This window comes from Carcharodon carcharias, chromosome 13 (assembly GCF_017639515.1).
Source record: "Carcharodon carcharias isolate sCarCar2 chromosome 13, sCarCar2.pri, whole genome shotgun sequence".
Lineage (NCBI taxonomy): Eukaryota > Metazoa > Chordata > Chondrichthyes > Lamniformes > Lamnidae > Carcharodon > Carcharodon carcharias.
In genome coordinates this window covers 91,697,953-91,722,924 of record NC_054479.1, presented here as the reverse complement: position 1 = coordinate 91,722,924, position 24,972 = coordinate 91,697,953, and the positions used below count along the sequence as shown (strand labels likewise).

The following is a 24,972-nucleotide window of genomic DNA, read 5'->3' as shown; positions in this document are numbered from 1 at the left end:
CTCTCCACCCACCTTTAAGATGTTCCTTCAAACCCGACTCTTTGCCCAAGGTTTTAGTCATCTCCCTTAATAACACCTTAAATGGCTGGTGTCAGAAATTTGCTTTAATGCTCCTGTGAAACTCTGTGAGTTTTTTGTTACATTAATAAGGCTGTATAAATGGAAGTTGTTGTAATGACTCTCAATGTTAGTTTCATAATTTCAGCTGGCAAGCAGTTTTGTTCCTTTCAGCCTCTGATTGAGCCATATAATATTTTCAGTGCAAAGTTTACTGGTTCTGGCACAAGTATAGGGATTGGTGTCTGCTTACAAAAATGGTTCCCATTCTTTTTCTCCCAGCTAGTTAAGGTCCCTTCACACAGGACAATAAACTGGCTACATGATTGCGGTCTATGGGGAAGAAAGTCATCGTGCAGTAAGACCTGGACAATATCCAGGCTTGGTTTGATAAGTGGCAAATAACATTCACGCCACACAAGTGTCAGGCAATGACCATCTCCAACAAGAGAGAATCTAACTATCACCCCTTGACATTCAATGGCATTAGCATCACTGAACCCCCCACTATCAACTGGGGTTACCAGTGACCAGAAACTGAACTGGACTAGCCATATAAGTACTGTAGCTACAAGAGCAGGCCAGAGACTAAGAATCCTGCAGCAAGTAACTCAACTCCTGACTCCCCGAAGCTATCCACCATCTACAAGGCGCAAGTCAGAAGGGTGATGGAATACTCACCACTTGCCTGGATGAGTGCAGCTCCAACAACACTCATGAAATTTGACACATGCAGGACACAGCAGCCCGCTTGATTGGCACCCCATCCACAAACAGCCACTCCCTCCACCACCAATGCATAGTGGCAGCTGTGTGTACCATCTACAAGATGCACTGCAGGAATTCTAAGCCTCCTTCGACAACATCTTCCAAACCCATGATCACTACCATCTAGAAGGACAAGGGCAACAGACAAATGGGAACACCACCACCTGGAAGTTCCCCTCCAAGCCACTCACCATCCTGACTTGGAAATATATCGCCGTTCCTTCATTGTCACTGGGTCAAAATCCTGAAACTCTCCCTCTAACAGCACTGCGGGTGTACCTACACCACATGGACTGCAGCAGCTCAAGGCAGTTCACCACCACCTTCTCAAGGGCAATTAGAGATGGGAATAAATGCTGGCCTAGCCAGCAACAACCACTTCCCATGAATGATTTTTTAAAAAATGAACTGCCACCTAAAAGGGTGGTGTTGCATTATTCACCTGTTGTAGACCCCTCGAGATATCTAGTTCCATTGACGGATATAAAATTGAATATGAAAAAATGTGTATAGACAGCTGATGCAGTACTTCCCATTTAAGTATTACTGCCCAAGAGAAATTTCTACCCTTATCAGTCCAGACTTGCCCACTTTCCTAGTCCTACTCAATATGACAAGTGCTGTCTCTTCTCTTGCACCTGGCTACTGCTTTTGGTGTTTCAAGTGCTTCTCTGGAAGTGGAAGTGATCAGAGGCCCCACCAGTGGACCCGATGTTCCTTTATGTATTTAAGCAAACTTCTGCTTTATGTTAACTTCATTTGAACCTCCTTTAGAAGCACAGTTGATTTAATTCTAATCGTTGGTGGTTTCTCCAATGCTAACGGGTGATTGAGTTGTTTAGAGAAGGAAGCTTCTGCCTTTGCATCTCTTTCAAGATTTGTGAATGATAAAATGTAGCAGCTATCTAATGTAAATGATGCCTTTCTGTTTGGAAAGGCTCTCAAGCATTGCAAACAAATAGCCAGCAATTCATTAACTGAGCAAACAAAAGAGAACAAATGTGAAATTTCTCATAACCAATGCAGCCTCTCATCAACTTACTTTTACATAATTCTGATTATTACAAAGCATATTTAGTGAGTTTGAATGAGGGCTATATAATCACTGTGCAACAATATCAACTAATCGTTAACTATTACTCGTCATTAAGATGAAAAAACATGCATTTATCTACTGCCTATATCTATATCTTTGAAACCAATGAAATATTTTTGGAATGTAATCACTGTTAGGTAGACAAATGTGATGGTCAATGTTTGCACACAGCAAGATCCCAAAAACAGCAAATGAGATGATTGGCCAATTAATATCGGGCTTTCTGGGCTGTGTTTGTTGCGGGAGCAATGTTGGCCACAATAATAAGAGAACTTGTTCTGCTTTGAACAGCACCATAGAATATTTTGCAACTCCTCCTGGACTCAGGCACAAAATCTAGGTTGGCATGTTCTTGTGGTACCGAGGGAGGACTCCCTCATTAGAGGTGCTATTCTTTAGTGAGACATTTAGTAAGGAGCCAAATAACAAGTGAGATGAATGATCAGCGAACCCATTTTTGATGCTAAAGGCAAAAAACTGCGGATGCTGGAAATCCAAAACAAAAACAAAAATACCTGGAAAAACTCAGCAGTTCTGGCAGCATCTACTTTGCTCCTCTTAGTAGATGCTGCCAGACTAGCTGAGTTTTTCCAGTATTCCCATTTTTGATACCGTTGATTGAGGGAGGATTGTTGGCCAGGAACCCAGGAGAACTCTGCCCTGGAAATATGGGCTCTTGGTCAATTTGGATGATTAAAGGATTTCACCTAAGTCCATTAGAGAAACCCCTTTTTGGACTTCTGAAACAGAACATCCTTCAGACTGTATGCTTCTGTTCAAATTATTGTGAAATTACTTTGGAATTTATCTCAGTTTCTATCTCAGTTGATTTTTGTTCATGTTTTTGAGTCAGTGTTCCTAAGGGGGGATTCTTTAGCATTTCAAGTCACGTTAAAGTCCTTAGGAGTTGGCTTCATTATCAATGGACATAATTTGATATTTAAAATAGTTTACATAGTCACATGTCCTGGAGATCCTTCAATTGTTTTAAATTGATCATCGTTTTTAAATGTAATGCAACAATCTGTATAATCAAGACAATAAAGTAATCAGAAAAAAAGGCTTGTACTGTATTCATATAGCACTGCCCATGACCTCACGATGTCCCAAAGTGCTTTATGGCCAACAAAATGCTTTTGGCCTGTAGTCACTGTTGCAATGTAGCAATAGTGACCAAATTTTCCAAACAGCAAAGTGTCACAAACATCAACATGATAAATAACAAGATAATTTGTTTAATTGATGTTGATTCATGGATAAATATTAGCTTGGACATCAGGGGAACTCCCCTACTCTTCTTCAAAATAGTGCTGTGGCATTTTTTTGTATCCCCTCCAAGCCGCTCACCATCCTGACTTGGAAATATATTGTCGTTCCTTCACTGTTGCTGGCTCAAAGTCCTGGAACTCCCTCCCTAAAAGCACTGTGGGTGTGCCTAAATCACATGGACTGCAGTGGTTCAAGAAGGCAGCTCACCACCACCTACTCAAGGACAATCAGGGATGGGCAATAAAATTGCCCTAGCCAACAATGCCCACATCCCATTAATGAATATGTAAAAAACACTTAGATGCAGACAGGGACTTCACACTGCTGAAGCCTACATTGGCACTCACTTGGCTTGCATCAGAAGGTCACCGTTTCAGTATTAAAACGCAACCTGGTCACCATTGCTTTTTTTTTTAAAGCTACATTTCTCAGTTGAATTCAAAGAGTAGAAACAGAAGTAGTTTGGGGTAGATTTAGACTCTTAAGCCGGGATTTTCTGGCCCGTTCGTGGCACGACCTACCGTTGGAATTTCGGCTGCCCAGTCAGAAGTCCCATTGAATTTCGGCCAGACAGGCGATCCCTGCAGCGTTTGGAGCCAGAAAATCCCACCCTTAACGATTTTGAAAATGTTAAAAAGAGGATGTGTAAATCAAAGCGACACAACTATCCATTGTTGATGAATGTGGTGTGCTGCTCATTCTCACGGTCAGTTTTGAGGCTTACGAATCTTGGCGCTACAAACAAACAGGTGTCAGGAGAAGTTGGAAAAAATCTTTGCCTCTGAGCAGAAACAGACCATCATTTTCATAAAGATTATTTTTTAAGAAAGGAATTTTGCAGATCATAGGATTCGGAGCCATGAAACAATGTGCATGCATTCCTGAGGGGACACAAGGCACACAAATTTAATTTCCAGAAATGTTGCACTCCCTGCAGATACTGAGGATGAGAGTGTGAATTATTCCCTCGTCTTGAAACCAGGTGATGGAAAATAGCCGCTGGCTTTTATTTTTGAAGTGTTTTGAGTTGCTTCACACCAGAAAGGCATTAGAGGCTGGAGGTTACAAGGGCTTTTCTCTTGGGGGAAGCTGTGTTTTTCTTTCTTGACTTCGTTCTGAGTTACCCGACATACAGAACAAGTGTGATTTGAGTTAAAAACAAAGGCAATTACAGCACTATTCTTTGAACCTAATTTCCTGGACAAAATAAAATGAAAGGTTTTGATGGTGAGAACACATGGATGAAATTTCCTGGGTTAGACAATGCCACTCCCTGGCCAATCCTACCTTTCACAAACTCTCTTCCCCATCCCTCTGCAGCTACTAACTCAGCGCTATCTTTATCTCCTTGTTTATTTATTTGATTGCCATCAGTCAGTAGTGTTCACAGGATGTTTAGCATTGGCGAGACTGTGCCTCTTCCAGGATTAAATGCATCTGTTTAAAACATGAAAGAGTGCCTCCTGACTTCCAGAGGATTCACAGGTATTTTTACAGTGAGTGTGGCACTAAGTCATACAGATCAGTGACCGATTTGCATTAACTGTCTCACCCAGGATAGCAATGGGGGCACACACCAATTGACGATGGGTGCTTGGAGTGAAGAGGGGTTAGCACTAACTCGCATCTCATATCTCATTGCTTTGTAGTGACACATGAATATTGCATCTCATATAGGAGCACAGCCACAAAGAACCAAGGCTGGTTTTTGTCTTCTCCCTGTGGATGTTCTTATCCTGTCATTAATTATATTCATTCAATGAATAGATTTGCATCATGCAATGGCAAGATGTCATCATTGATTTAATCACTTTCCCCATAGTTTAAGTAATATTTTGTTATTGTTCCTCCCATTTTGTATTGCATACTTCCTATTCTATTTAGAATCGTTTGCCTCTTCCCCACCCAATATAGCAACCAGACCTTTGCAAACCAGCTGAGAGTTGCACGAGAGTAGTAGAGTGGGGATTTTTTCTTTCTCTCCTATCCTTTCGGGATGTTTGGTCGCTGCCCTCAGTATGATGAGGATGTCTTCCCTCAGTAGATTATGGGGTAACAGTAAGACTGACCTTCCCTATCACATGAAATGTGAGATGCCAGTGACAAGAATAAAAGGATGCCCAGAAAGAAAAAACAGTTCAAAATGTTCAAATCCCAGTAAAAATCAGCATTGGCACAAGTAATACCAGAATTCCATCTTAAGGTATTCAGGACCAATTTGGACAAGTTTTACTGGTATCCTTCATTTCCAAGTTTTACTGGGTTTTTTTTTTCCTTTTGGCTGTGTAGGTCGGTACAACCACTGTAAAATAACCTCTAAGTCCCACCTCCAAGGAGCTCCATATTCTGTACCAAAGGACTTATCAAAAACCTGTTAGTTTTTTGCAGGCTGGATAGGGATTAAGCATTTTTGGTAAGAGAACATTAACGAGTATGACAGCAGTTTTCACCATATGGGTTTCAGTGAAGCTACTGTGAAAAGCTGGTATCATCCACCGAATGGAATTATTGTGAAGAGCATGTAACATCCACCCAAGCTGTGATGGGAAGATGACATTTGTCCTCATGCAAAAACATTGCAGACAGCCTTTCAATTCCTTTTGGAAAATAAGGGCCATTTCAAAGCATTGTATGTGGGAAAGGGGTTAACATACTTAAATCTGTGACACTTATAAGTTACTACCAAATAAAATCTTTGATTACGTCTAAAATTTTAACTTGCAGGCAAAGATTGCTCATAAACTCCCCATGTTTATATACTCGTTCTTTGCTAGATTAAGTATCATTTAAATGTGTCTTTCCTATCTAATAAACATGAGTGCTTCACAGATAATGTAAAATAATCTGTTCAATCCATCTGGATTCTTCCAGATAAGGCATTAATCTATTTCCTTCTAGTTAGCATACCAAAAAGGTATGCCGGTTTGCATATATTAGCATATCTAGTGCAGTAACTACTCCTGGAGCCTTCACTTCATAAAATCATTATAACAGAGAAGGAGACTATTGGTCCATTGTGTCCATGCCAGCTCTCTGCAGGAGCAATTCAATTAGTCCCATGCCCAGGGCCTTCCCCATTAACCCTGCAAATATTTTCCCTGCAGGTGCTTATCCAACTCCCTTTTGAGAGCCATGATTGAATCTGCCTCCATTCCCACTCCGAAATGCTCACTGTGTGACAAAGTCTTTCCTCAAGTTATCATTTTTTTTTGCCAGTCATCTTAAATTGGTGTCCTCTGGTTCTTGATCCTTCTGCCATTGGGGATAATTTCTTCCCAGCTAGTCTGTCTAGACCCTTCATGATTTTGAACACCTCCATCAAATCTTCTCTCTACCTTTTCTTCCTTAAGGAGAACAACCTCAGCTTCTCCAATCTATCCATGTAACTGAAGTCCCTCATCCCTGGAAACATTCTTGTATGTTTTTTTTTGCACCCTCTCTAAAGCCTTCACATCCTTTCCAAAGTGCTTAGAATTGGACAAAATACTCCAGTTGATGTTTTATACAATTTTATCATAGCTTCCTTGCCTTTGTACTCTATGGTCGAGGTTTTCTGTGCCTGCTGGTGTCGGGCGTCAGCAGACAATATGGTGAGAAAGCCAGAAATTGGTTTCACAACATCGTGAAACTAGCTTGCAATCATTTGCTCTGCCCATCAATGGTGGGCCATGTTTCCCACTATCAGACGTCGGGACCTCATTGTAATACATCAGCATATCATCATAAGGCCAGTCCACCAGACTCATCAACACCCCCCCCCCACCCCCCCCCCCCCCCCCCCCCCCCCCCCCCCCCCCCCACCCCACCCCCCCAACCCCCCGGATTGTTCACTCACATCGGCGGGAAAACACTCCCGACGTGTTTCACAGCAGCATATATAAGGCGTGCACTTAGCGGGCTGCACTTCACTCGAGACCCCAAGGTTTGTTTGCCTGCTTTGCTTTGGGCAGCACTCGCAGTTATCAGCGCCAGGCCTCACAGGCAGCACCACATCACCTTTAGAGGGGCTCACAGGCAGATCTCTGCCCACCAGACCAGCCAAATGTGGGTGGCTTTTCAATGACTGCAGGGCAATGTCTTGCTTGAGGAAGGGGGAGAAGCAGCCTCAGGCAAGGGAAGAGGCTGCAGAACGAGGGAAGTACTGGAGAAGGGGGGTATCCCAGGGTGTGAGTGGGGGCACATGTTGATCTGTGCGAATGGTCTCAAGATGATGAGGGTTGAGGAGGCAGTCTCCAGAGGAGATGAGGCCAGGTGGACATGTGAGGGTATGTGAGAGTGGGTGGTTATGTCCCTTGAGCTGGCAGTGAATGAGATACCAGTTAATGTGTGATGGGCTTGAGTGTGTGAGTTTAGAGTGATGGGATGGTTACATTACCCTGGCTGCACAGGTGAAATCATTCATCCTCTATCTGCATTGGATGGCTAATCTCTTCTGTGCAGCATTGACACTGATCACGACTGCCATCGCCTACCAATCTGGAGTGGTAATGTTCCATCCAAAAGGCGCTCAAGGGCTGCAGTCTTCTTGCCTTTTGGAGCCTGTCTTCTTTGCTGCAGTCCTGGGCTGGAAGCACTGAGCGCAGCTGTACTTTAAATGTGTTGCCTAACGTGATGAAGTGGTGAGGTGACGGCATGGCAGGCGAATCGGAGACCGCCTGCCATGGAACCGGCATGTATCCCGGGAATGCACAATTAATGTGGCAGGTTTGGAAATCTGGGATGATTCCACCCTACGTCCCTGAGAATAAACTCATCAGGGTTACCAATGTACACTGCTACTAGGGGCAAATCACATACCAAAGGTATCAGGGGGCAACTGTCCACCATTGCCCAACTCTGGTGGAGGTCCCTCAGTAGTCCATGTCCTGTATGCTCCTGAGCTCTGGGGTCCTGTTCACTGGATTTGGAGCATAGTGATCAGAAAGAGCATAGTTATCTTGGGCTTCAATGAAAGGTCGACAAAGCCTAAAGAATTGAAGAGGGAGAGACATCAGAGCTAACTGCAGTCATGGGATACAACACAATGCAAAAAAAATTTCATACATGACCTTCCCCATTCCTGAGAGAAATAGCACCTATGTCCATGAGGTTTCCCATCAATTTTATGGAGAAACCAGCTCCGTCCTGTTCATTAACTGGTTAAGATCAAAAAATCTGCACCTTCTACCTCTACAATGTACTACAGCATTGGCATAAGCATCTGGTCATCTATTGAATGCCTGTTCAGTTGCTATCACAACATATGTGGCAACATTCATTTTGACATTGTAAGGAATATGATGTAGCTCCATGCGTTATCATATTGTACACAATATAATGTCATATGCAACTACTAAAACTGTGTCATTTCAGGCACAAAATTTGTCAGCTAAGATAACATGAACCAAGCAAAGCCCCTGAGTAAGTGTACATAAGATAAATATTTGGTCAGGTGACGGTAATGGGAGTAAAATAACCAGATATTAGTAACTAAAATAACTAAAATGTCCAGTACGAATTTCATTCAATGTTTCAAATCAAAACCAGATTGTAGAGCTCCTGTTATTGATATATACACTAGCATACCACTACTCTATAATGACAGTTTACTAAAGTGTTGGTATATATTTCACTGGGTAAGGGGATGAGGTGGGTGATTGTAAAATATATGATTCCTTTTAAATACAGCATATGGACAACAATTTGCATTTACGTAGCACCTTTAGTATTGTAAAATGTCACAAAGTGCTTCACAGGAGTGTTATCAAATTAGATTTAGCACTGCACCACTAAAAGATTCATTTCAACTGGTGACCAAAAGCTTGGTTAAAGAGGCAGGGTTTAAGGAACATTTTAGAAGTGTGTGTGCAGGGGGTTGGGAGGAGAGGAAAGAGAGAGATAGAGAGGTGGGGTCTTCTAGGTAGGGACTTCCAGAGCTTGGGGTGTAGGTAGCTGAAGGCATGGTTCATATCCCAATCGTGGTTCAATGAAAATTGGGGATGCACAAGAAATATGAACTGGAGAAGCATTGAGCTCTTTTAGGGTTGTGGAGCTGGAGGAGGCTATGAAGATAGGAAGGGACAAAATCATGGATTTCATTCTATGGTGGTACTAGATTCTATTTAATGTGTTTTAAGTTTGATGTTTTTTCCCACTAAAGCACACTGCTTTAAGAATTTTTCTTCTTTTATGCTGTTGTCAACTTAATGTTGAGATTTTTCAAGCTTATTTCATTGTTTTGAAGCATCTTTCCCTGATTATATATCACTCAAAACGGAAAACGATAAGTTGCAGAGGGGCACAGTAACAAAACCCCAAGCTACGTTCAGATTGCCAAAGGAGATGCTGATTGTGCAGGAAGTGGCTGTCTCAGCAGTGACCTGCCTTAAAAAGCAAGGAGAAGCTGTTTAAGATCACCCTAACATGTCCTGACAGCTGCTGCGTAAATAATTCAAGCAGATATTTATTTAACCGAACATTATAAAATGTGAACCAATTTAATGAAATCGACATTCTGATCCAAACAAAACTAAGGTCAATTTGGGCCAATGAGAGAATCTTTCGCTGACTGGATTCATACCTGACACACAGGAAGATGGTTGCGTTTAAGGCCAGCCCCCACCACAACCACCCCGCCAAACCACCCCCCCACCCCCCACACCCCCCAAGTCCCTGAAAGGCCAGGGCATTGGTGCTGGACTTATTCGGGGCAGCACTCATCTTCAGTTGCTTCAATGAACTTCCTGCCCTCACAAGGTCAGGTATGGGCTAGCTCACTGATAACTGCAGAGCCTACAACTCCATTCACAACTCCAGTAATGAAGTAGCACATGCCAGCCTACAACAGGGCCTAGACAGCATATAGGCCTGGGCTGCCAAGTGACAGATAACAGTCACAGAATTACATAGAAATTACAACATGGTAACAGGCCATTCAGCCCCAATCTGAGTCCTTACACACCTGAGTTGCTGATTTTAATTCTTATTAACCTGAAAATCTAAATCCCTCTGGCCTTTCCCGCCACCCCAATCTCCTCCCATTCAAAATGTAATGCAGACTTTTTTTCCTGAGATGTGCTACCTGACTTTTACCATTACGTCTGCTATTATTTAGCCATTTCACCATCTTATCAATATCCCCCACTCCCCACATCTCCTCCACCAGCAAAAAAGAGTTATGCACATTTTGAACAGCGCATAGACTCAGCCAATTCAGGTTCAACCCTAAATTTCAGCCCCCACCACAACCACCCCCCAAGTCCCTGAAAGGCTCCTCATCTGACATTCACCCTGGCCCCCTATTAAAGTTTCAAGGCCTAATTGTTTTCTGTCAGTGAATATTGATATCACAGTACTTGATGTTAATGGGTTATCGTCTTTGGTCTGTGATATTGATCGTAAACTTCAATCAGTGGAGTGTAGCTACAATACTTTTGTCATATCTGGCAGCCAATAACATTTACCAATTTTTTTTCTTTTTTAATGGGATGTGGGTGTCGCTGGCAAGGCCAGCATTTGTTGCCTAATCCCTAATTGCCCTTAAACTGAGTGGCTTGCTCAGCCATTTCAAAGGGCAGTTAAGGGTCAGCCACATTGCTGTGGGTTTGAAGTCACATGTAGGCCAGGCCAGGTAGGGATGGCAGATTTCCTTCCATAAAGGACATTAGTGAACCAAATGGATTTTTACGACATTTAGTGATAGTTGAGTCACCATTACTGAGACTAGCTTTCAATTCCAGATTTGTTATTAACTGAATTCAAATTCCACCAGCTGCCTTGGTGGGATTTGAACCATGTCCCCAAAGCATTGGCCTGGGTCTCTGGATTAGTAGTCCAGTGAGATTACTACTATGCTACTGTCTCCCCCAATTCCCCTTAATTAGGCTTATTGATTGTGCAATATTGCCAAAATACTATTTTGTAAGCTTTACATATGCACTGACCTTATCATTCTGTATAAAAATAATAGGGTAATGGGGTTAGTTTTACATTGTTGTAACAAATGGTCAGCATAACATGATGGGCTGAATGCCTTCCTTCTGTGCACCTACAGCTTTAGTAGTGAAACCTCCCTTTAATTACTTGCCTACTTACTTTATTTTATATAGCTACAAAAATTTGGCTGCATAGCGCCCATATTTTCAGTGCTACGGGTGCCATTTTGGGTGTAAAATTGCATCAGAGCTACCTGCAGAGACCTCTGGTGCCACCCATGCCAGACACCATTTTGATAAATGTTTTGGTGCAGATGTTAGGAGCATGCTCCTGGAGTATGCAGAGTAGGCAGCTTGTGATGTCAGTCAGCGCGTTACACTGATTTGATGCCAGCACTGCCATTTTCCACCTCAATGTTCCAGCTAATGAGCTCTTTTAAACACGGAGAGCTGAACGTGAGCAGCAGTGCTATTCAAAGTCATCATCCACTACTTTCAGGTTAGTTGCTGATTGATTTCTACTGGGTCTTGCTGAGTTTGTGGAAATGCCAGGAGTTTTCTACTGCTGTGTAAAGTTGGTGAAGTCTGCAGGGTGTGATATTGCACCTGTTGAAGGCCAGGGTTTTGACTTGAAGGGTTCACAACACTTGCTCCCAGTCATTAAATGTTGTAGTTACCATTCCCCTTGACCTATAGCATCTCAGGGAGATTGAGTGAAGGAGACACAGAGAAGGACAAGCTGCTTGAAGAGAGAGGAGGAGAGGGAGAAGGGCTCTAAGAAGGAGGTTGTATTCACCATGGTCTTCAGGGGAGAAGTTCTCTTACCTCAGCCACAGTGTGTGTGACGTTTCTGCTTTATGAAGGAGGTGCTCACTGAAACTTGCCCCATGTTGTATGCAGGCCTATAGCGTCAGTGTAGGATGAAGATGCCACTGCTAGTGGCTGTTGAGGTCATCTTGGCCATGAACTTATTTGTGTCAGGATCCTTCCAGGCTGGAGCAGGCAACATTGGTAACATCTCCTAGTTTGCTGTCTACTGCTGAATATGGTTCTCTGTAGGGAGAAGAGGGAAATACATTGCATTCACTCCGAGCAGAGAGAAGCAGGCAGCATGTTTTTATTCCTTATTATTTCATAGAATATGGGTGTCGCTGGCAAGCCAGAATTTGTTGCCTATCCCTAATTGCCCTTGAAGTGAGTGGTTTGTTAGGCCATGGGTTTTTATGAGAAACAATGGTCATGGTCACCATTACTGAGAATAGCTTTCCAACTAGGTTTTATCAATTGAATTTAAATTCCATCAGCTGCTGTGGTGGCATTTGAATCTATACCTCCCACAGCCCGCACCCCCCCCCCCCCCCCCCCCCCCCCCCACCCAGTGCATTAGCCTAGACCTCTGGATTCACTGGTCCAGTGATGTTGCCACTAAGCCACTATCTCCCCAATGTGCACAGGATGATGTGTTATCCATGGTGCAAGGTACCATTGACACGTTGCTTGGATGATGCAGCATCTAAGTGCAGAAATGTACCTTAACTGCAAAGGGTTCCAAACCCTGAATGTGCGGTTGGTGTGTGACCATGTTCAGCACATCATCCAGGTGAATTTGATAATTTGGCTGCAATCAGAACGCCACCAGTCTGGTGGACCATCAGCATTTGAGCCACCACATTAAAGAAGAGGGTGCTTCTGGGTGACGAGGGATATCCACTGACCACCTGGCTCCTGACTGTTAGTAACCCACAACATTCACATAACAGGAGCCATGCTGCCACAAGGAATGGCACTGAGCAGACCATAATTCTGAACCAATGCTTCCACTATCTGCGCCACTCTTGGTCCCTTCAGTACTCTCCAGAGCATGTGGTATGAATTATCATGGTATGCTGCATCCTCCACATCCTCATCATAATGAGGGCTCAGCTATTACCACCAGGGATGTGGTTGTAGAGAAAAGGGTTAATGGTTATGTTATTTAAACAATGATGCTAATGATGATGTAAGCATGACATCGGGGTTAGATGACCAAGATGCTCCAAGAGAGCAAGACTTAGAAGAGACTGTGTTCAGAAAACAATGCGCTTACCATGAGGAGGTCTTGGATGTAAATAGTTCTGAATAAATAATTTCAAGAGAAACCATATACTGACTATCTCAAAGTGACCCATAGAGCAAGTAAAACCTCTTCAAAACATGGTGGCAGGGCTGGAGGCTGCAGTTTAAGAAACTGAGACCACAGATTGATAACCCTGGGTGAAGACCTAGGAACAGCTCGACTTCGCAATGAATTAGGACAAAAATAATATGTATCTTGGTAGGGGATAGTGAACCACGCATGATGCCGGCAGCCAATGAACAGCCACTACCCCTTCCACAGCCTTTCCAACACATTGATGGTCTGCAGCAAGAACAATGATGGGAGCTCAGGAGACAAAATTTTAAAGATACTGAACAGCTTTGAGTTTACAAGAAAAGACACAAAAACAACAGGTCAGCACTCTTCTATACAGATTGGGACCATAACTGATGATCTCCTGGCGAGACAAATAGTCAAGGAGATCTCGGCATCCCATGAGGAAGTTTTGAGGGCCTTCAATTATTACATCAGCCCTAAGAAGAATCTGGTCATTGAACAGGTGAGATTGAACCAAAGGAGCCAAAGGCTAGGCGAATCCTAGCCTTTGATTAATGACTTGTATCTCTCCTGAATGGTGGGCTAAATGGTCTACTCCTACTCCTAAGTTCTATGTTCCTAGAGGCTCTGTACAAAATCTGAGGCCACCCCGAAGATTCAAAGATATTCCAAGCATTTTTCTCTCCCCCCCCCCCCCCCCCCCCCCCCGCCCCTCCTCTGTGCTCGCTCCTGCCAAATCAGTCCAACAACATGGAAGTTGGGATCCGAAGTGAATCACATTAGCAATTTAAATGGGGCCCTCAGGCCACCCAGCAGTAAACCTATCAGAATGTTGCTCAATGTAATGGTGCTAGCAGGGCTACAGGTCATTGCCCTCTCTTTTCAGGATGCCACCGCCCTGTTTTGATGTTTCGTCAATGGAAAAGGATGGAGGACCAAGGAAGCAATCCCTGATGGGTTTCCTGTGATGAATGAAATTTGAGCTTAGTTATGAATCTGCACCATTGCTAGCTTTAAAAACCTTTCTTTTATTTTTGCACTATCTTCACTCCCATTTTCCAGATGTGCGGAGAGAATGGGAAACTCTTTCAGATCCCAAACCTTGGTAGCGTGCAAACTCTGAAATAGATGAATACATATTCTAGAAAGGATTCCAGTTCAATCCATGAATGAAATGACAAACTTGTGCAACACACCAAAGTGCTGGCCAGTTTTTCAGACACCACAGAAACCTTGTTTTCATTCAGCATGTTTGCTGGGATTTGAATTGAGCATGTTTATAAAGTCTATGAATGAGCTCTTCTATCAGTGTCCTGCTGGGGCCATAGATGACATGTTAAAAGGTATGAGTGAAAGAACGGCTTTTGCAGTTTATGGGAAAAATTGTTTTGAACAAATGGTAAGTCAAAGAGGTTCCAGTGTAGGCAGATCCTGTGGCTAGTGTAGAGAACTAGGATTGTTTCTTGAAGCTTGCTACAGTCCCAAAAATTTAGATCTCAGCCAAGATACATTAGAACACTTCAGGCTATGTTCAGAAGACTACAGAGTGGAACAGTGGTTTCAGTGAGATAGGCAATGCCTGGACTGAGCTTTGTTTACATATTAAAATAAAAGCAAAGTACTGCAGATGTTGGAGATCTGAAACAAAAAACAGAAAACGTTGGAAAAACTCAGCAGGTCTGGCAGCATCTGTGGAGAGAGAAACAGAGTTAATGTTTCGGGTCCAATATGACTCTTCTTCGGAACTGAGGAACTTGTTTATATATTGCCTAATGTTAATGTCAAGGTCAATACTTTAATCACTGAAACAGTTTCATTAATTCAAGCCTAGATGTAGGGATGAAAAACTTATTGCTTCATAGAATTACAAATAAGTGTATAACAAAGGAACAGGCCTATTAACCCATCTGAACCATTCTAGTGTTTCTGCTCCACACAAGTCTCCTCCTACCCCTTTCCTCCTAACTTTGTCAACATAAGCTCCAGTTACCCTTATATGTTTATCTAGCTTCTCTTTAAATGCATCTGTGCTACTGACCTCAATAACTTCACATGGCAATGCATTTCACATCTTCAGCAATATCTGGTTAAAGAAGTTTCTCCTGAATAACCTACTGGATTTATTAGTGATTACATATCCATGGCACTTAGCAACAACAAATAGTAATATCTCTGCATCTGTCCCCTTGAATCCCTTCATCATTATAAAGACCTCTATCAGTGCCCTCTCAGCCTTCTCTTATCTAAAGAAAAGAGCTCCAGCCTATTCACCCTTTCCTGATAGTCACTGAGCAGTTTGATATGATTACTTTGTACTTCAGATATTTCCTTTCTTTAGTGTAATCCGTAGAATGGAACAAAATAATAGCAATAACAACTTTTTTCAATTCATTCACAGAATATGGGCATCGCTGGCTAGGCCAGCATTTATTGCCCATCTCTAATTGCCCTTGAGAAGGTGGTGGTGAGCTGCCTTCTTGAACTGCTGCAGTCCATATGGTGTAAGTGCACCCACAGTGCTGATAGGAAGGGAGTTCCAGGATTTTGTCCCAGCAACAGTGAGGGAATGACGATATAATGCCAAATCAGGATGGTGAGTGACTTGGAGGGGTACTTGCAGGTGCTGGTGTTCCCATGTGACCCCTGCCCTTGTTCTTCTCAGCCGTAGAGGTCAGGATTTTGGAAGAAGACTTGGTGAGTTGATGCAATGCATATAGTACACACTGCTGCCACTGTGCGTCAGTGGTGGAAGGAGTGAATGTTTAAGTTGATGAATAAGGTGCCAATCAAGTGGACTGCTTTTCTCCTGGTTGGTGTCAAGCTTCTTGAGTGTTGTTGGAGCTGCACTCTCAGGCAAGTGGGGAGTATTCCATCACACTCCTGACTTCTGCCTTGTAGGCAATGAACAGGCTATGGGGAGTCAAGAGGTGCGTTACTCAATGCAGAATTCCAGCCTCTGACCTGCTTTTGTAGCCACAGTATTTATATGGCTGGTCCAGTTAAGTTTCTCATCATTGGTAACCCCCAGGATGTTGATGGTGGGGGATTCAGTGAATGCCTTTGAATGTTAAAGGGCGATGGTTAGATTCTCTCGTTGGAGATAGTCATTGTCTGGCACTTGTGTGCTGTGAATGTTACTTGCCGCTTATTAGTCCAAGACTGTTCAGGTTTTGCTGCATATGGGCATTGACTGCTTCAGTATCTGAGGACTTGTGAATGGAAGTGAACCATCAGTGAACATCCCCACTCCTGATATTGTATTGGAGGGAAGGTCATTGAAGAAGCAGCTGAAGATGGTTGAGTCTAGGACACTACCCTGAAGAACTCCTGTAGCCATGTCCTTGCACTATATTGTGCTGTTAACATAGAAATTCATCTCAACATAATTCACAAATAAAGAAAGGAATGGACATCTCATGGCTTGATCTGGGAGTAGGGAGAACTCTTTCAGAGTGATAACCTTTAAAGAGGCAGAATGAATAATTGAGAGGAGAATGAAATTCCAGAGGCCAAGACCCGGATGACTGAAGGCTCTGGATTTAAACTGATGGGGCAGAGAGAGGGGAAATGCACCAAAACTCAGTGTTAGAGGGCATGGGAGGGATTGTCAGTCCACAGGAGATTGCAGCAGTAAGGGCATGGCATGTAGGGGTATGGATGAGCAGAAGGATTTTAAATCAGCATGGTGAGGGATTTGCACTGCGACACATTGCATGCTAGGATGTGGGCTTGTGTCTGTGTTTCCCCCTACCATGGTACTGTCTTAGCTGTACAGACCAGGAGAACATCAGGTCCTTAATCACAGGGATGGGGTCATAGTGGAACATTCTTACTGATCTCCTATTAATAGAATAGCATTGGCAGAAGACTTCAAGCAGGTCAACTGTGTATCCTCTTGGAATGGAATAATCTTTGAACATAAAATAAATGAAAATAACATATTTTAAGTTGTTATTCATTACTTCATTCAGTGAGCTACATACAGGGCAGGTAATGTAGCCATCCAGCAATATCCCTCCATTTTTGAGATATGATTTGTTCCTTAATTTTACTGAGAATGATAAACTGATAACCCATCAGAAAATTGGACATATGTTGAATGCTTTCTAAATGGGAAAATCTAGTTCGACATCCTTTCAGGTGAAATCTTGCAGCCAAGTACTTTGGTTAAAAATCGATCCGGTCTCTGACTGATATTAGTACAGGGATACTACTTTGCTCTGTTAGATGGTTATAAATTTAGAAGCAGATGAACGAGAGAAGAAACAAAGCCATTTCATTATTTAAGGACTTCTATTTAAAATCCTTCCATTTGATTTTCCAGCTGTGGACGACCATTCAGCAAACTGACACATTCAGACAGCACAGGGGATCGAATTGATGCACCAGCACATTCACTAAACAGGACCGGTAAGCTATTTATATCCAGCACCCTCTGCATGGTCCTGAGTTAGCGTTGATTCACCTGATAGTGATACCTGTTGTTTTTTCCATGGAATATCTAGGTGTGTAATGTTCCTGTGGTTTGTTTTAATGACTTTACTGCTACTCATGTGGAATGCACTCAGTTATAGGGCTATTAGTGGGAGGAGGTTGGGTGTTGGGCATGGGCATTTGGCGTTGAATGCTGCATCCTTCAACTCAAGCTCATAATAGTAACATGTGGTTTTCCTTTCATTTTTCAATCTGTCCTCTCTATGTACCTGTACATAGCAGGCAGGATGGTCAATGCCAGTGTTTCTCTTCATATAAACTGTGCACTTAATCTGTGCCAGTCTTTTTTTTTATTCTTTTGTAGGATTTGAGCATTGTTGGCAAGGGCAGCATTTATTACCCATCCCTAATTGCCCTTGAGAAGATGGTGGTGAGCTGCTACAGTCCGTGCAGTGCAGACACACCCACAGTGCTGTTAGGAAGTGCTGTTCCTGGATTTTGACCCAGCAACAGTGAAGGAACAACGATATAGTTCCAAATCAAGATGGTGTGCAGCTTTCAGGAGAACTTCCAGGTGGTGTTCCCATGTGTTTGCTGCCCTTGTTCTTCTGGGTGGTAGAGGTCACGGATTTGGAAGGTGCTGTCAAAGAGGCAGGTTGCTGCAGTGCATCTTGTAGATGGTACACTATGCTGCCACTGTGCATCAGTGGTGCAGGGAGTGAATGTTGAAGGTAGTGGATGGGGTGCCAATCACGTGACCTGCTTTTACTGTGAATGGTGTTGAGCTTCTTGAATGTTGTTGGAGTGCACTCATCCAGGCAAGTGGAGCATCTTCCATCACACTCCTGACTTGTTCCTTGTAGAGAGCTATAAAAGGTTTGGTTTGTAACATGATTTATGGCAACTAGTTTCCTCCTCCCAGAGTTATTATTCAAAGGACCAGGTGCATCAGGAAACAGGATAAGTTATAATGAATGTTTTCCTTGCAGATGACCCTGCACAAGCAACATCTGACTACGACAGCACCCATGAAACAAATAACAGCGACAGCAGTGACATCACACAGAACGATGACGAGCAGGAATCTTGTTCAAAAGGATTGGCGCAATCCCTCAAAGATCCTGAATGCAGAAACTACAGGCCTGAAAGCCTTATGTTGCACCATTTGATTCCAGCTGAGGTACTTCATTGGAACAAGTTTGCTTTGTGTGAAGCCACAAAGGCTTTGTAAGGCGGGTCAGGAAGCATAGCGGGATTCACAATTAAAAAGTAGCAATGGCTTATCCGTCACACTTTAAATTGCTACATGTGCAAATTTCTGTCATACTTTCAGCTGGCTGACTCACATACCCTTTTGAAAAAACATCAACAGATGGACAATCTCAGTTAGAAGAATTAAGAAAACTGATAGCAAAATATTTGCCAGTAGTTTCTACTGAGCATTATAACCTCTCCCCCAGAGAAGAAGCTTGAAATTTACAAGCAGTCACCAATCTAAGAATGAGTTTCCCTACATCAGGGGGTTATAACACTAGGGACTGGTTTATATGCTGATGGTGAGTTCCCTGCAACCCAGTGTAAGTATTAGGGGCAAGCCCGCCTCTGCTTGGCCAGCTTGCCTCGCTTTTATGTTTTGAGCGACGGCCCTTTAATTAGTAAGAGGTGAGACTTCGGTCCATCTCCAGGTGGAAGCCTGGCCACATAGAGCTGCCAATCAATCAGAGATTGGCAGCTCTGTGGCACACCAGGATCAGTGACCGCCATCAGTAATGCAGGAGTCCTGGGAGGAAGAGGAACCACAAACCTGGCTAAGTCCAGGACCTTGCCCCAGCAAGCCACAGAGCGGCAGAGCGGAGGGTGAAGGAGGACGCAGCAAGGCAGAACTGTGAGGAGAGGGCCGCCAATTGGCACAGGAGGCCCAGGAAGAAGGCAAACCCAGCACCCCCCACCTACCCCTGCTGACTGGCAGCCTGCAGAGTTAAACCTGCTGGGCTACATGTTCATAGCATTCCACTCCCAATGTCCATTAAATCAGGGTGGCAGCTGGATGAAGCCCTTAATTGGGCATTAATTGCCCACTTAAGGGTCTCAATTGGACCATGGGTGGGGGGACCCATGCCAAGCCCCCCCCACCGCTGCCTGTTAAATCATGACAACAGGCATGTGCCTAATTTACAGGTCCACCCACTGTTTTCTCACCCACGGGTGACCTGTAAAATTCAGCCAGAGATTCATTTTTGACACCGGGGGAAAACATGTGAAGAAGGAACAGATTTTTTCAGAGTCTGGAACTACAGTCCTAATAGGGAAATAAGAATAAAGTAAAATGTATTGTTTTTTTTTAACCTTGAAATCTCTATGTTTTAAATTATTTACTTAACAAGCCCAATGTTCTGGAGAGACAAAGTTGAGAGCATGGAGAATAAACTGGTGCATTGCACTGTCCAGTGGCTAAAGCTTGCAATTGCAGTTAGTGTCAAAGAAGCTCTGTTAAACCTGTCCAATTCACTGAATACTACATTTAATAGGAAAATCCAATTAAATTTATTAAATACATTACAGAAGAAAGGCTTATAAAAATGTTACAGTGCAACGGTAGAGGACTTTTCAGTGGATGTGTTCAATATGATTTTTTAAGTTCTTTAATTCACCAGTGAGGCTGGCAATAGTTGTTTGTCCTGAGTTGCCCTGATACCACTGAGTGGGCCACTTCAGAGAGCAGTTATGAATCAACAGCGCTGGGACTAGAGTCACAATTAAGTCAGGAACGGCAGGTTTCCTTCCCTCAAGGGAGTCGAGGATTTTGGAATTGGAGGGGAGAGGGGGGCAGGCAGGAAAACGGAGTTAAGGCCACAATCAGATCAGCCATGATCTTATTGAATGGCAGAGTAAGCTCGATCGGCCGAATGGTCTACCCCTGCTCCTAGCTCTTATGATTTTAATGAGCTGTTAAGCTTTTACAACAATTGGGCAGCTCTATGGTCACTGTTGCTGTCCTCACCTTTTTATTCCCAGATTATGTTTAACTGATTTGAAATCCTTAAACCATCTTGGTGGAAATTGAACTCATGCTCTATGAATTATTAGTCCAGTTAACATAAACAGCACGTTACCACACACTGTGTACGTATAAAAAATAATAGTCGATCATTTGTGATAGTGCACACAAGGTGGCAAGGCAAAGCCTTCCTGTGAAGTGGGGTTAGATGGTTTGGGATGTTTGGATTGGAATACCTTGTAACTGTAGTTCTGTTGCTTTTTGTTAAGTCATATGAATTCTGTCCTTATGTCCATGCAATAAATTGGTCAAGATTTTATAGTAAGAATAACAGTGAGGTTATTAAGGAGTATATCAGACAGCAATTTTCAGACTCCCCAAAGGCTCAGTTAAATATGGAAATTAGGAAGCTCCTGTCAGAGATACCCTACTGCTCTAAAAGCTTCCCCTTAATGCTATCTCACTGGGAGACTCAACATTGAAACACATAAAGGGTGTGAAGTTTTGTGCTTACCCACAAGATACCCACTAAATACACTGAAAAATGTTCATGCTTGACCATTCAAGTGTAAATAAATTCTTAACAGCATGTTAAGCCTTAATTACTGCCAAACAACCTCTGTGGCACTGAAAATTAAATTTTATAAGCGTAGGGTCTCATTTCTTCAGATTTTAATTATTGCTAGGGAATTTAAAAAGTTTTATTTTACTTTTTCTTTCTGTCTTTTTGTCTCTCAACCTCATCTTTCTTTTCATCTTTTTACTTTGCTTTCTATTATGATCTTATATTGAATAAAATATTCTAATTTGCAACTTCTGGTTTGGGCTCTGCTTGTCTCAATAAGGATTCTTTGATCTGATTGGTTAAGGAGAGACACCATTGCTTTCCCTGTTCACATAAATCCCAGATCTCCTGGATAGTATCACATTGTTTTGACTCATAATCACAAGTCGCAATACAAAAGACCACGGAAATTCCATGGCAAATGTGAAGGATGAATGGCTAGCACCATTTTTTCAGCACTAACTCCAAAACCGGGCCATTGATTTTGAATTACCATTCAAAACTAAATAGTAAAATGTACTGCAATTTGTCAAACAGAGAAGTGGAGTTGGTTGGAACATCAGCGTTCCTCTGTAATACAGGCAGCAGAGCTGGGAGAACCAAGAATGATGCTTAACAGCACCATCACTGGTTGAAAGATGTAATTAAAGCATGACAAGATTACATGGGGAGTTTCCATTATAAGTCTGAACAGAGGAATTTGGAATTAAAATACAAAAATAAGGACACAATTTATACTGGAAACGTATGTAAACATAGGGGGGTAATTTTAACCTAACTTGGTAGATAGGCAGCCCTCTGGATCGGTGGAATATTGGTTTTACACCCCACCCATTCACTCCGTAATGACTTTAATGGAGAGGAAAATCAGGACGGGTGTAAAATCTACGTTGCACTCAATCCCATTAATTTCCCAATGGCTTGTTAGGTTAAAATTGCAGCCTCAAGATTCTATATGGAAAAATTTCTTCTTCCTTTTGGGTAAATTATTCTTTTTATTTTGCAGGATAAACCAATTCTTGCTCCAGAACCTCTGCTATTGGAAGGCTTGGAGCCATTATTTACACAAATGAACAACTGGAATTTTCCCATCTTTGATCTTGTGGAGATGACAGGCTCAAAATGTGGCCGAATCCTTAGCCAGGTGATGATATACTTCTGTCATTCTGAAGTGTTGGTGTTCTCATAGAATCCTAGAATGGTTACAGCACAGAAGAATACCATTCAGTGTGCCCTTGTCCATGCTGGCCCTCTGTAAGAGCAATTCAGCTTGTCTGTTTTTTTCCCCATAGCTCTGCAAATTTTCTCTCTTCAGAAAATTATCCAATTCCCTCTTGAAAGCCATGATTGAATCTGCCTCCACCAAACTCTCAGCGTATTCAGTTAATAGTATGTTAATTATATTGATAAGATACACAGGTGAAGGGCATTGTTTAATTAAGTACTTTGAGCACATGTAAGTAGGGGATGGTCAAGGAGGTCATCCGACCCCACTGTCTGTCCTCTACCGTGGCCATGTTCGAGGCTGGATGGCCCTGGAGAGGGAGGACGTGGTGTCCGCTGATACATTAGTGGCCGTCTGTGATCGGTGGGCACCACAGGGGCTGAGGTGCATCATAGCCCCTGGAACTGACATTTTGATTGGATTTTGTAAGTTTCCTTTTTGTTTTTTACATGTTTCATAGTTTGCCATTGTGAGATTTGAATTCTTGATCTTGGGGTTACAAACCCAGTACCATAACCACTTGGCTATTTAGGCCAAGCCCCCTTTTTGTTTTTTAGTCAGCCCTTCTGATTTTTAGTTTAATTGATTGGTTAATTGATTTTTGTTTTCAAAGGAGTCTATAAATAGAGGACAGCTGAGACACTGGGGGGAGAGGAGTGTTGAGACTGAACAAAGCCAATAAACTCTCTTAGTAAGGAAAAGCTCTGTGTCTTGGTTTTGACTTCACCAACTGGTTTGGATCCTGTTAACAAATTCCAGGTCCTAACCAGTCACTGTGGAAAAAGGTTTTTTCTCATATCATATGTTATTTTGCCAATCACCTTAAATTGGTATCCTCTGGTTCTTGATTCATCTGCAGATAGGAATAGTTTCACCTTATCTACGCTGTCCAGACCCCTCATGATTTTGAACACCTCTAGCAAATATCTTGTCTTGACAGATGCAGAGAATCCCTCTATTGTTATGGATGTTTGAAGTCAGTAGGGTTTTATTTGGCTGAATGCCTCCTGTGTACATTTTAATCTCTTTAAGCACAAGAAAGTTAAACCTTTTTTAACAAAACATATTAAAATTACATCTTTTTCCTCTCTCAGGAGATTACATGGTGATAGGGGAATGGGGCAGGGGTGGGGTGGCTGACAAGGGATGCATGTGAAATGTCAAGTCATGATGCTGCAACTATCTTGATGTGTAAGACAGGCTTGATGGGCTATTTGGTCTTTGCCTTGTGTTATACGTTCATAAAATGTTACTAAAATAATTAAATGTTTTCACATTGAAGGTCTGTTTTGTTTGCTATGGATCATAAAGTTGAGCTTATGTTGAAGACATAGTTTTGAGCACATGATGGTGAATCTCCATGTTCTGTAACATCTATCACACTAACCTGCAGCCTATGCCCTAGACCTTGCTTCAGGTTACTCCCGAACCCCACTCACCAACCTCATTATGCTTGAGCCCCACATCTATTCTTCTCCTGATCTAGACCTCAACTTCCAGCCTGGAACTAATGCACAAAGCTGACAATGAGCAAAAAAATCACCACATCTTCCGTAGGATTTACTTACCATTATTAGTGGTCCACGAACATGCTGGGTGACACTATGTATTCATCGGATTTTAGAATCTGACAGCAGAGAATGAGATCATTCAGCCCCAACAGCCTGTTCCACCATTCAATTTATGGCTGATCTGCACCTCAGCTTCATTTACCTGCCTGTGATCCATGTCCATCGATCCCCTTACCTGTCAAGCTCAGCCTTGATAGTAGCAAAGCATTCTACACTATTGACAACCTGGGGGTTAGCATTGACCAGAGACCGAACTGGATGCACCATATAAATACTGTGTGTGCAAGAGCAGGTCAAAGGCTAGGAATCCTGCAGCGAGTAACTCACTTCCTGAGTTCCCAAAGCCTGTTCAACACCCTCAAGGCACAAGGCAGGAATGTGATGGAATACTCGCCACTTGCCTGGATGAGCAAAGCTCCAACGACACTCAAGAAGCTCGGCACCATCCAGGACAAAGCAGCCCGCTTGATTGGCACCACATCCACAAACATTCACTCCCTCCACCACCGATGCACAGTAACAGCAGTGTGTACCATCTACAAGCCTCCTTAGGCAGCACCTTCCAAACTCATGACCACTACCATCTAGAAGGACAAGGGCAGCAGACACATGGGAACACCACCGCCTGGAAGTTCCCCTTTAAGTCACTCACCATGCTGACCTGGAAATATACTGGCATTCCTTCACTGTCGCTGGGGCAAAATCCTGGAACTCCCTTCCTAATAACACCATGGGTGTACCTATACCTCATGGACTGCATCAGTTCAAGAAGACAGCTCACCACCACCTTCCCAAGGGCAATTAGGGATGAGCAATAAATGCTGACCTAGCCAGCAAAGCCCACATCCCATGAATGAGTTTTTTAAAACTACAAATTCTGCATGCAAATTCAAGCCTACTATCTCCCACAACCTTGGCCTCAACACTGAGATTTTGAGGTGC

The 24,972-nt window shown here is 42.9% G+C and overlaps 1 protein-coding gene across 2 annotated transcripts in view; it reads left to right on the top strand.

Moving 5' to 3' along the window:
- The window catches only part of pde3a (phosphodiesterase 3A, cGMP-inhibited), a 470,038-nt gene that overhangs the window by 401,720 nt on the left and 43,346 nt on the right, over window positions 1-24,972 (top strand). For both annotated transcript variants that reach the window (XM_041202491.1, XM_041202490.1), the window contains 3 exons: window positions 17,562-17,647; window positions 18,661-18,851; window positions 22,241-22,378. In XM_041202491.1, coding sequence (XP_041058425.1) covers window positions 17,562-17,647; window positions 18,661-18,851; window positions 22,241-22,378 — 415 coding nt within the window. The remainder of the gene's footprint in view (window positions 1-17,561; window positions 17,648-18,660; window positions 18,852-22,240; window positions 22,379-24,972) is intronic.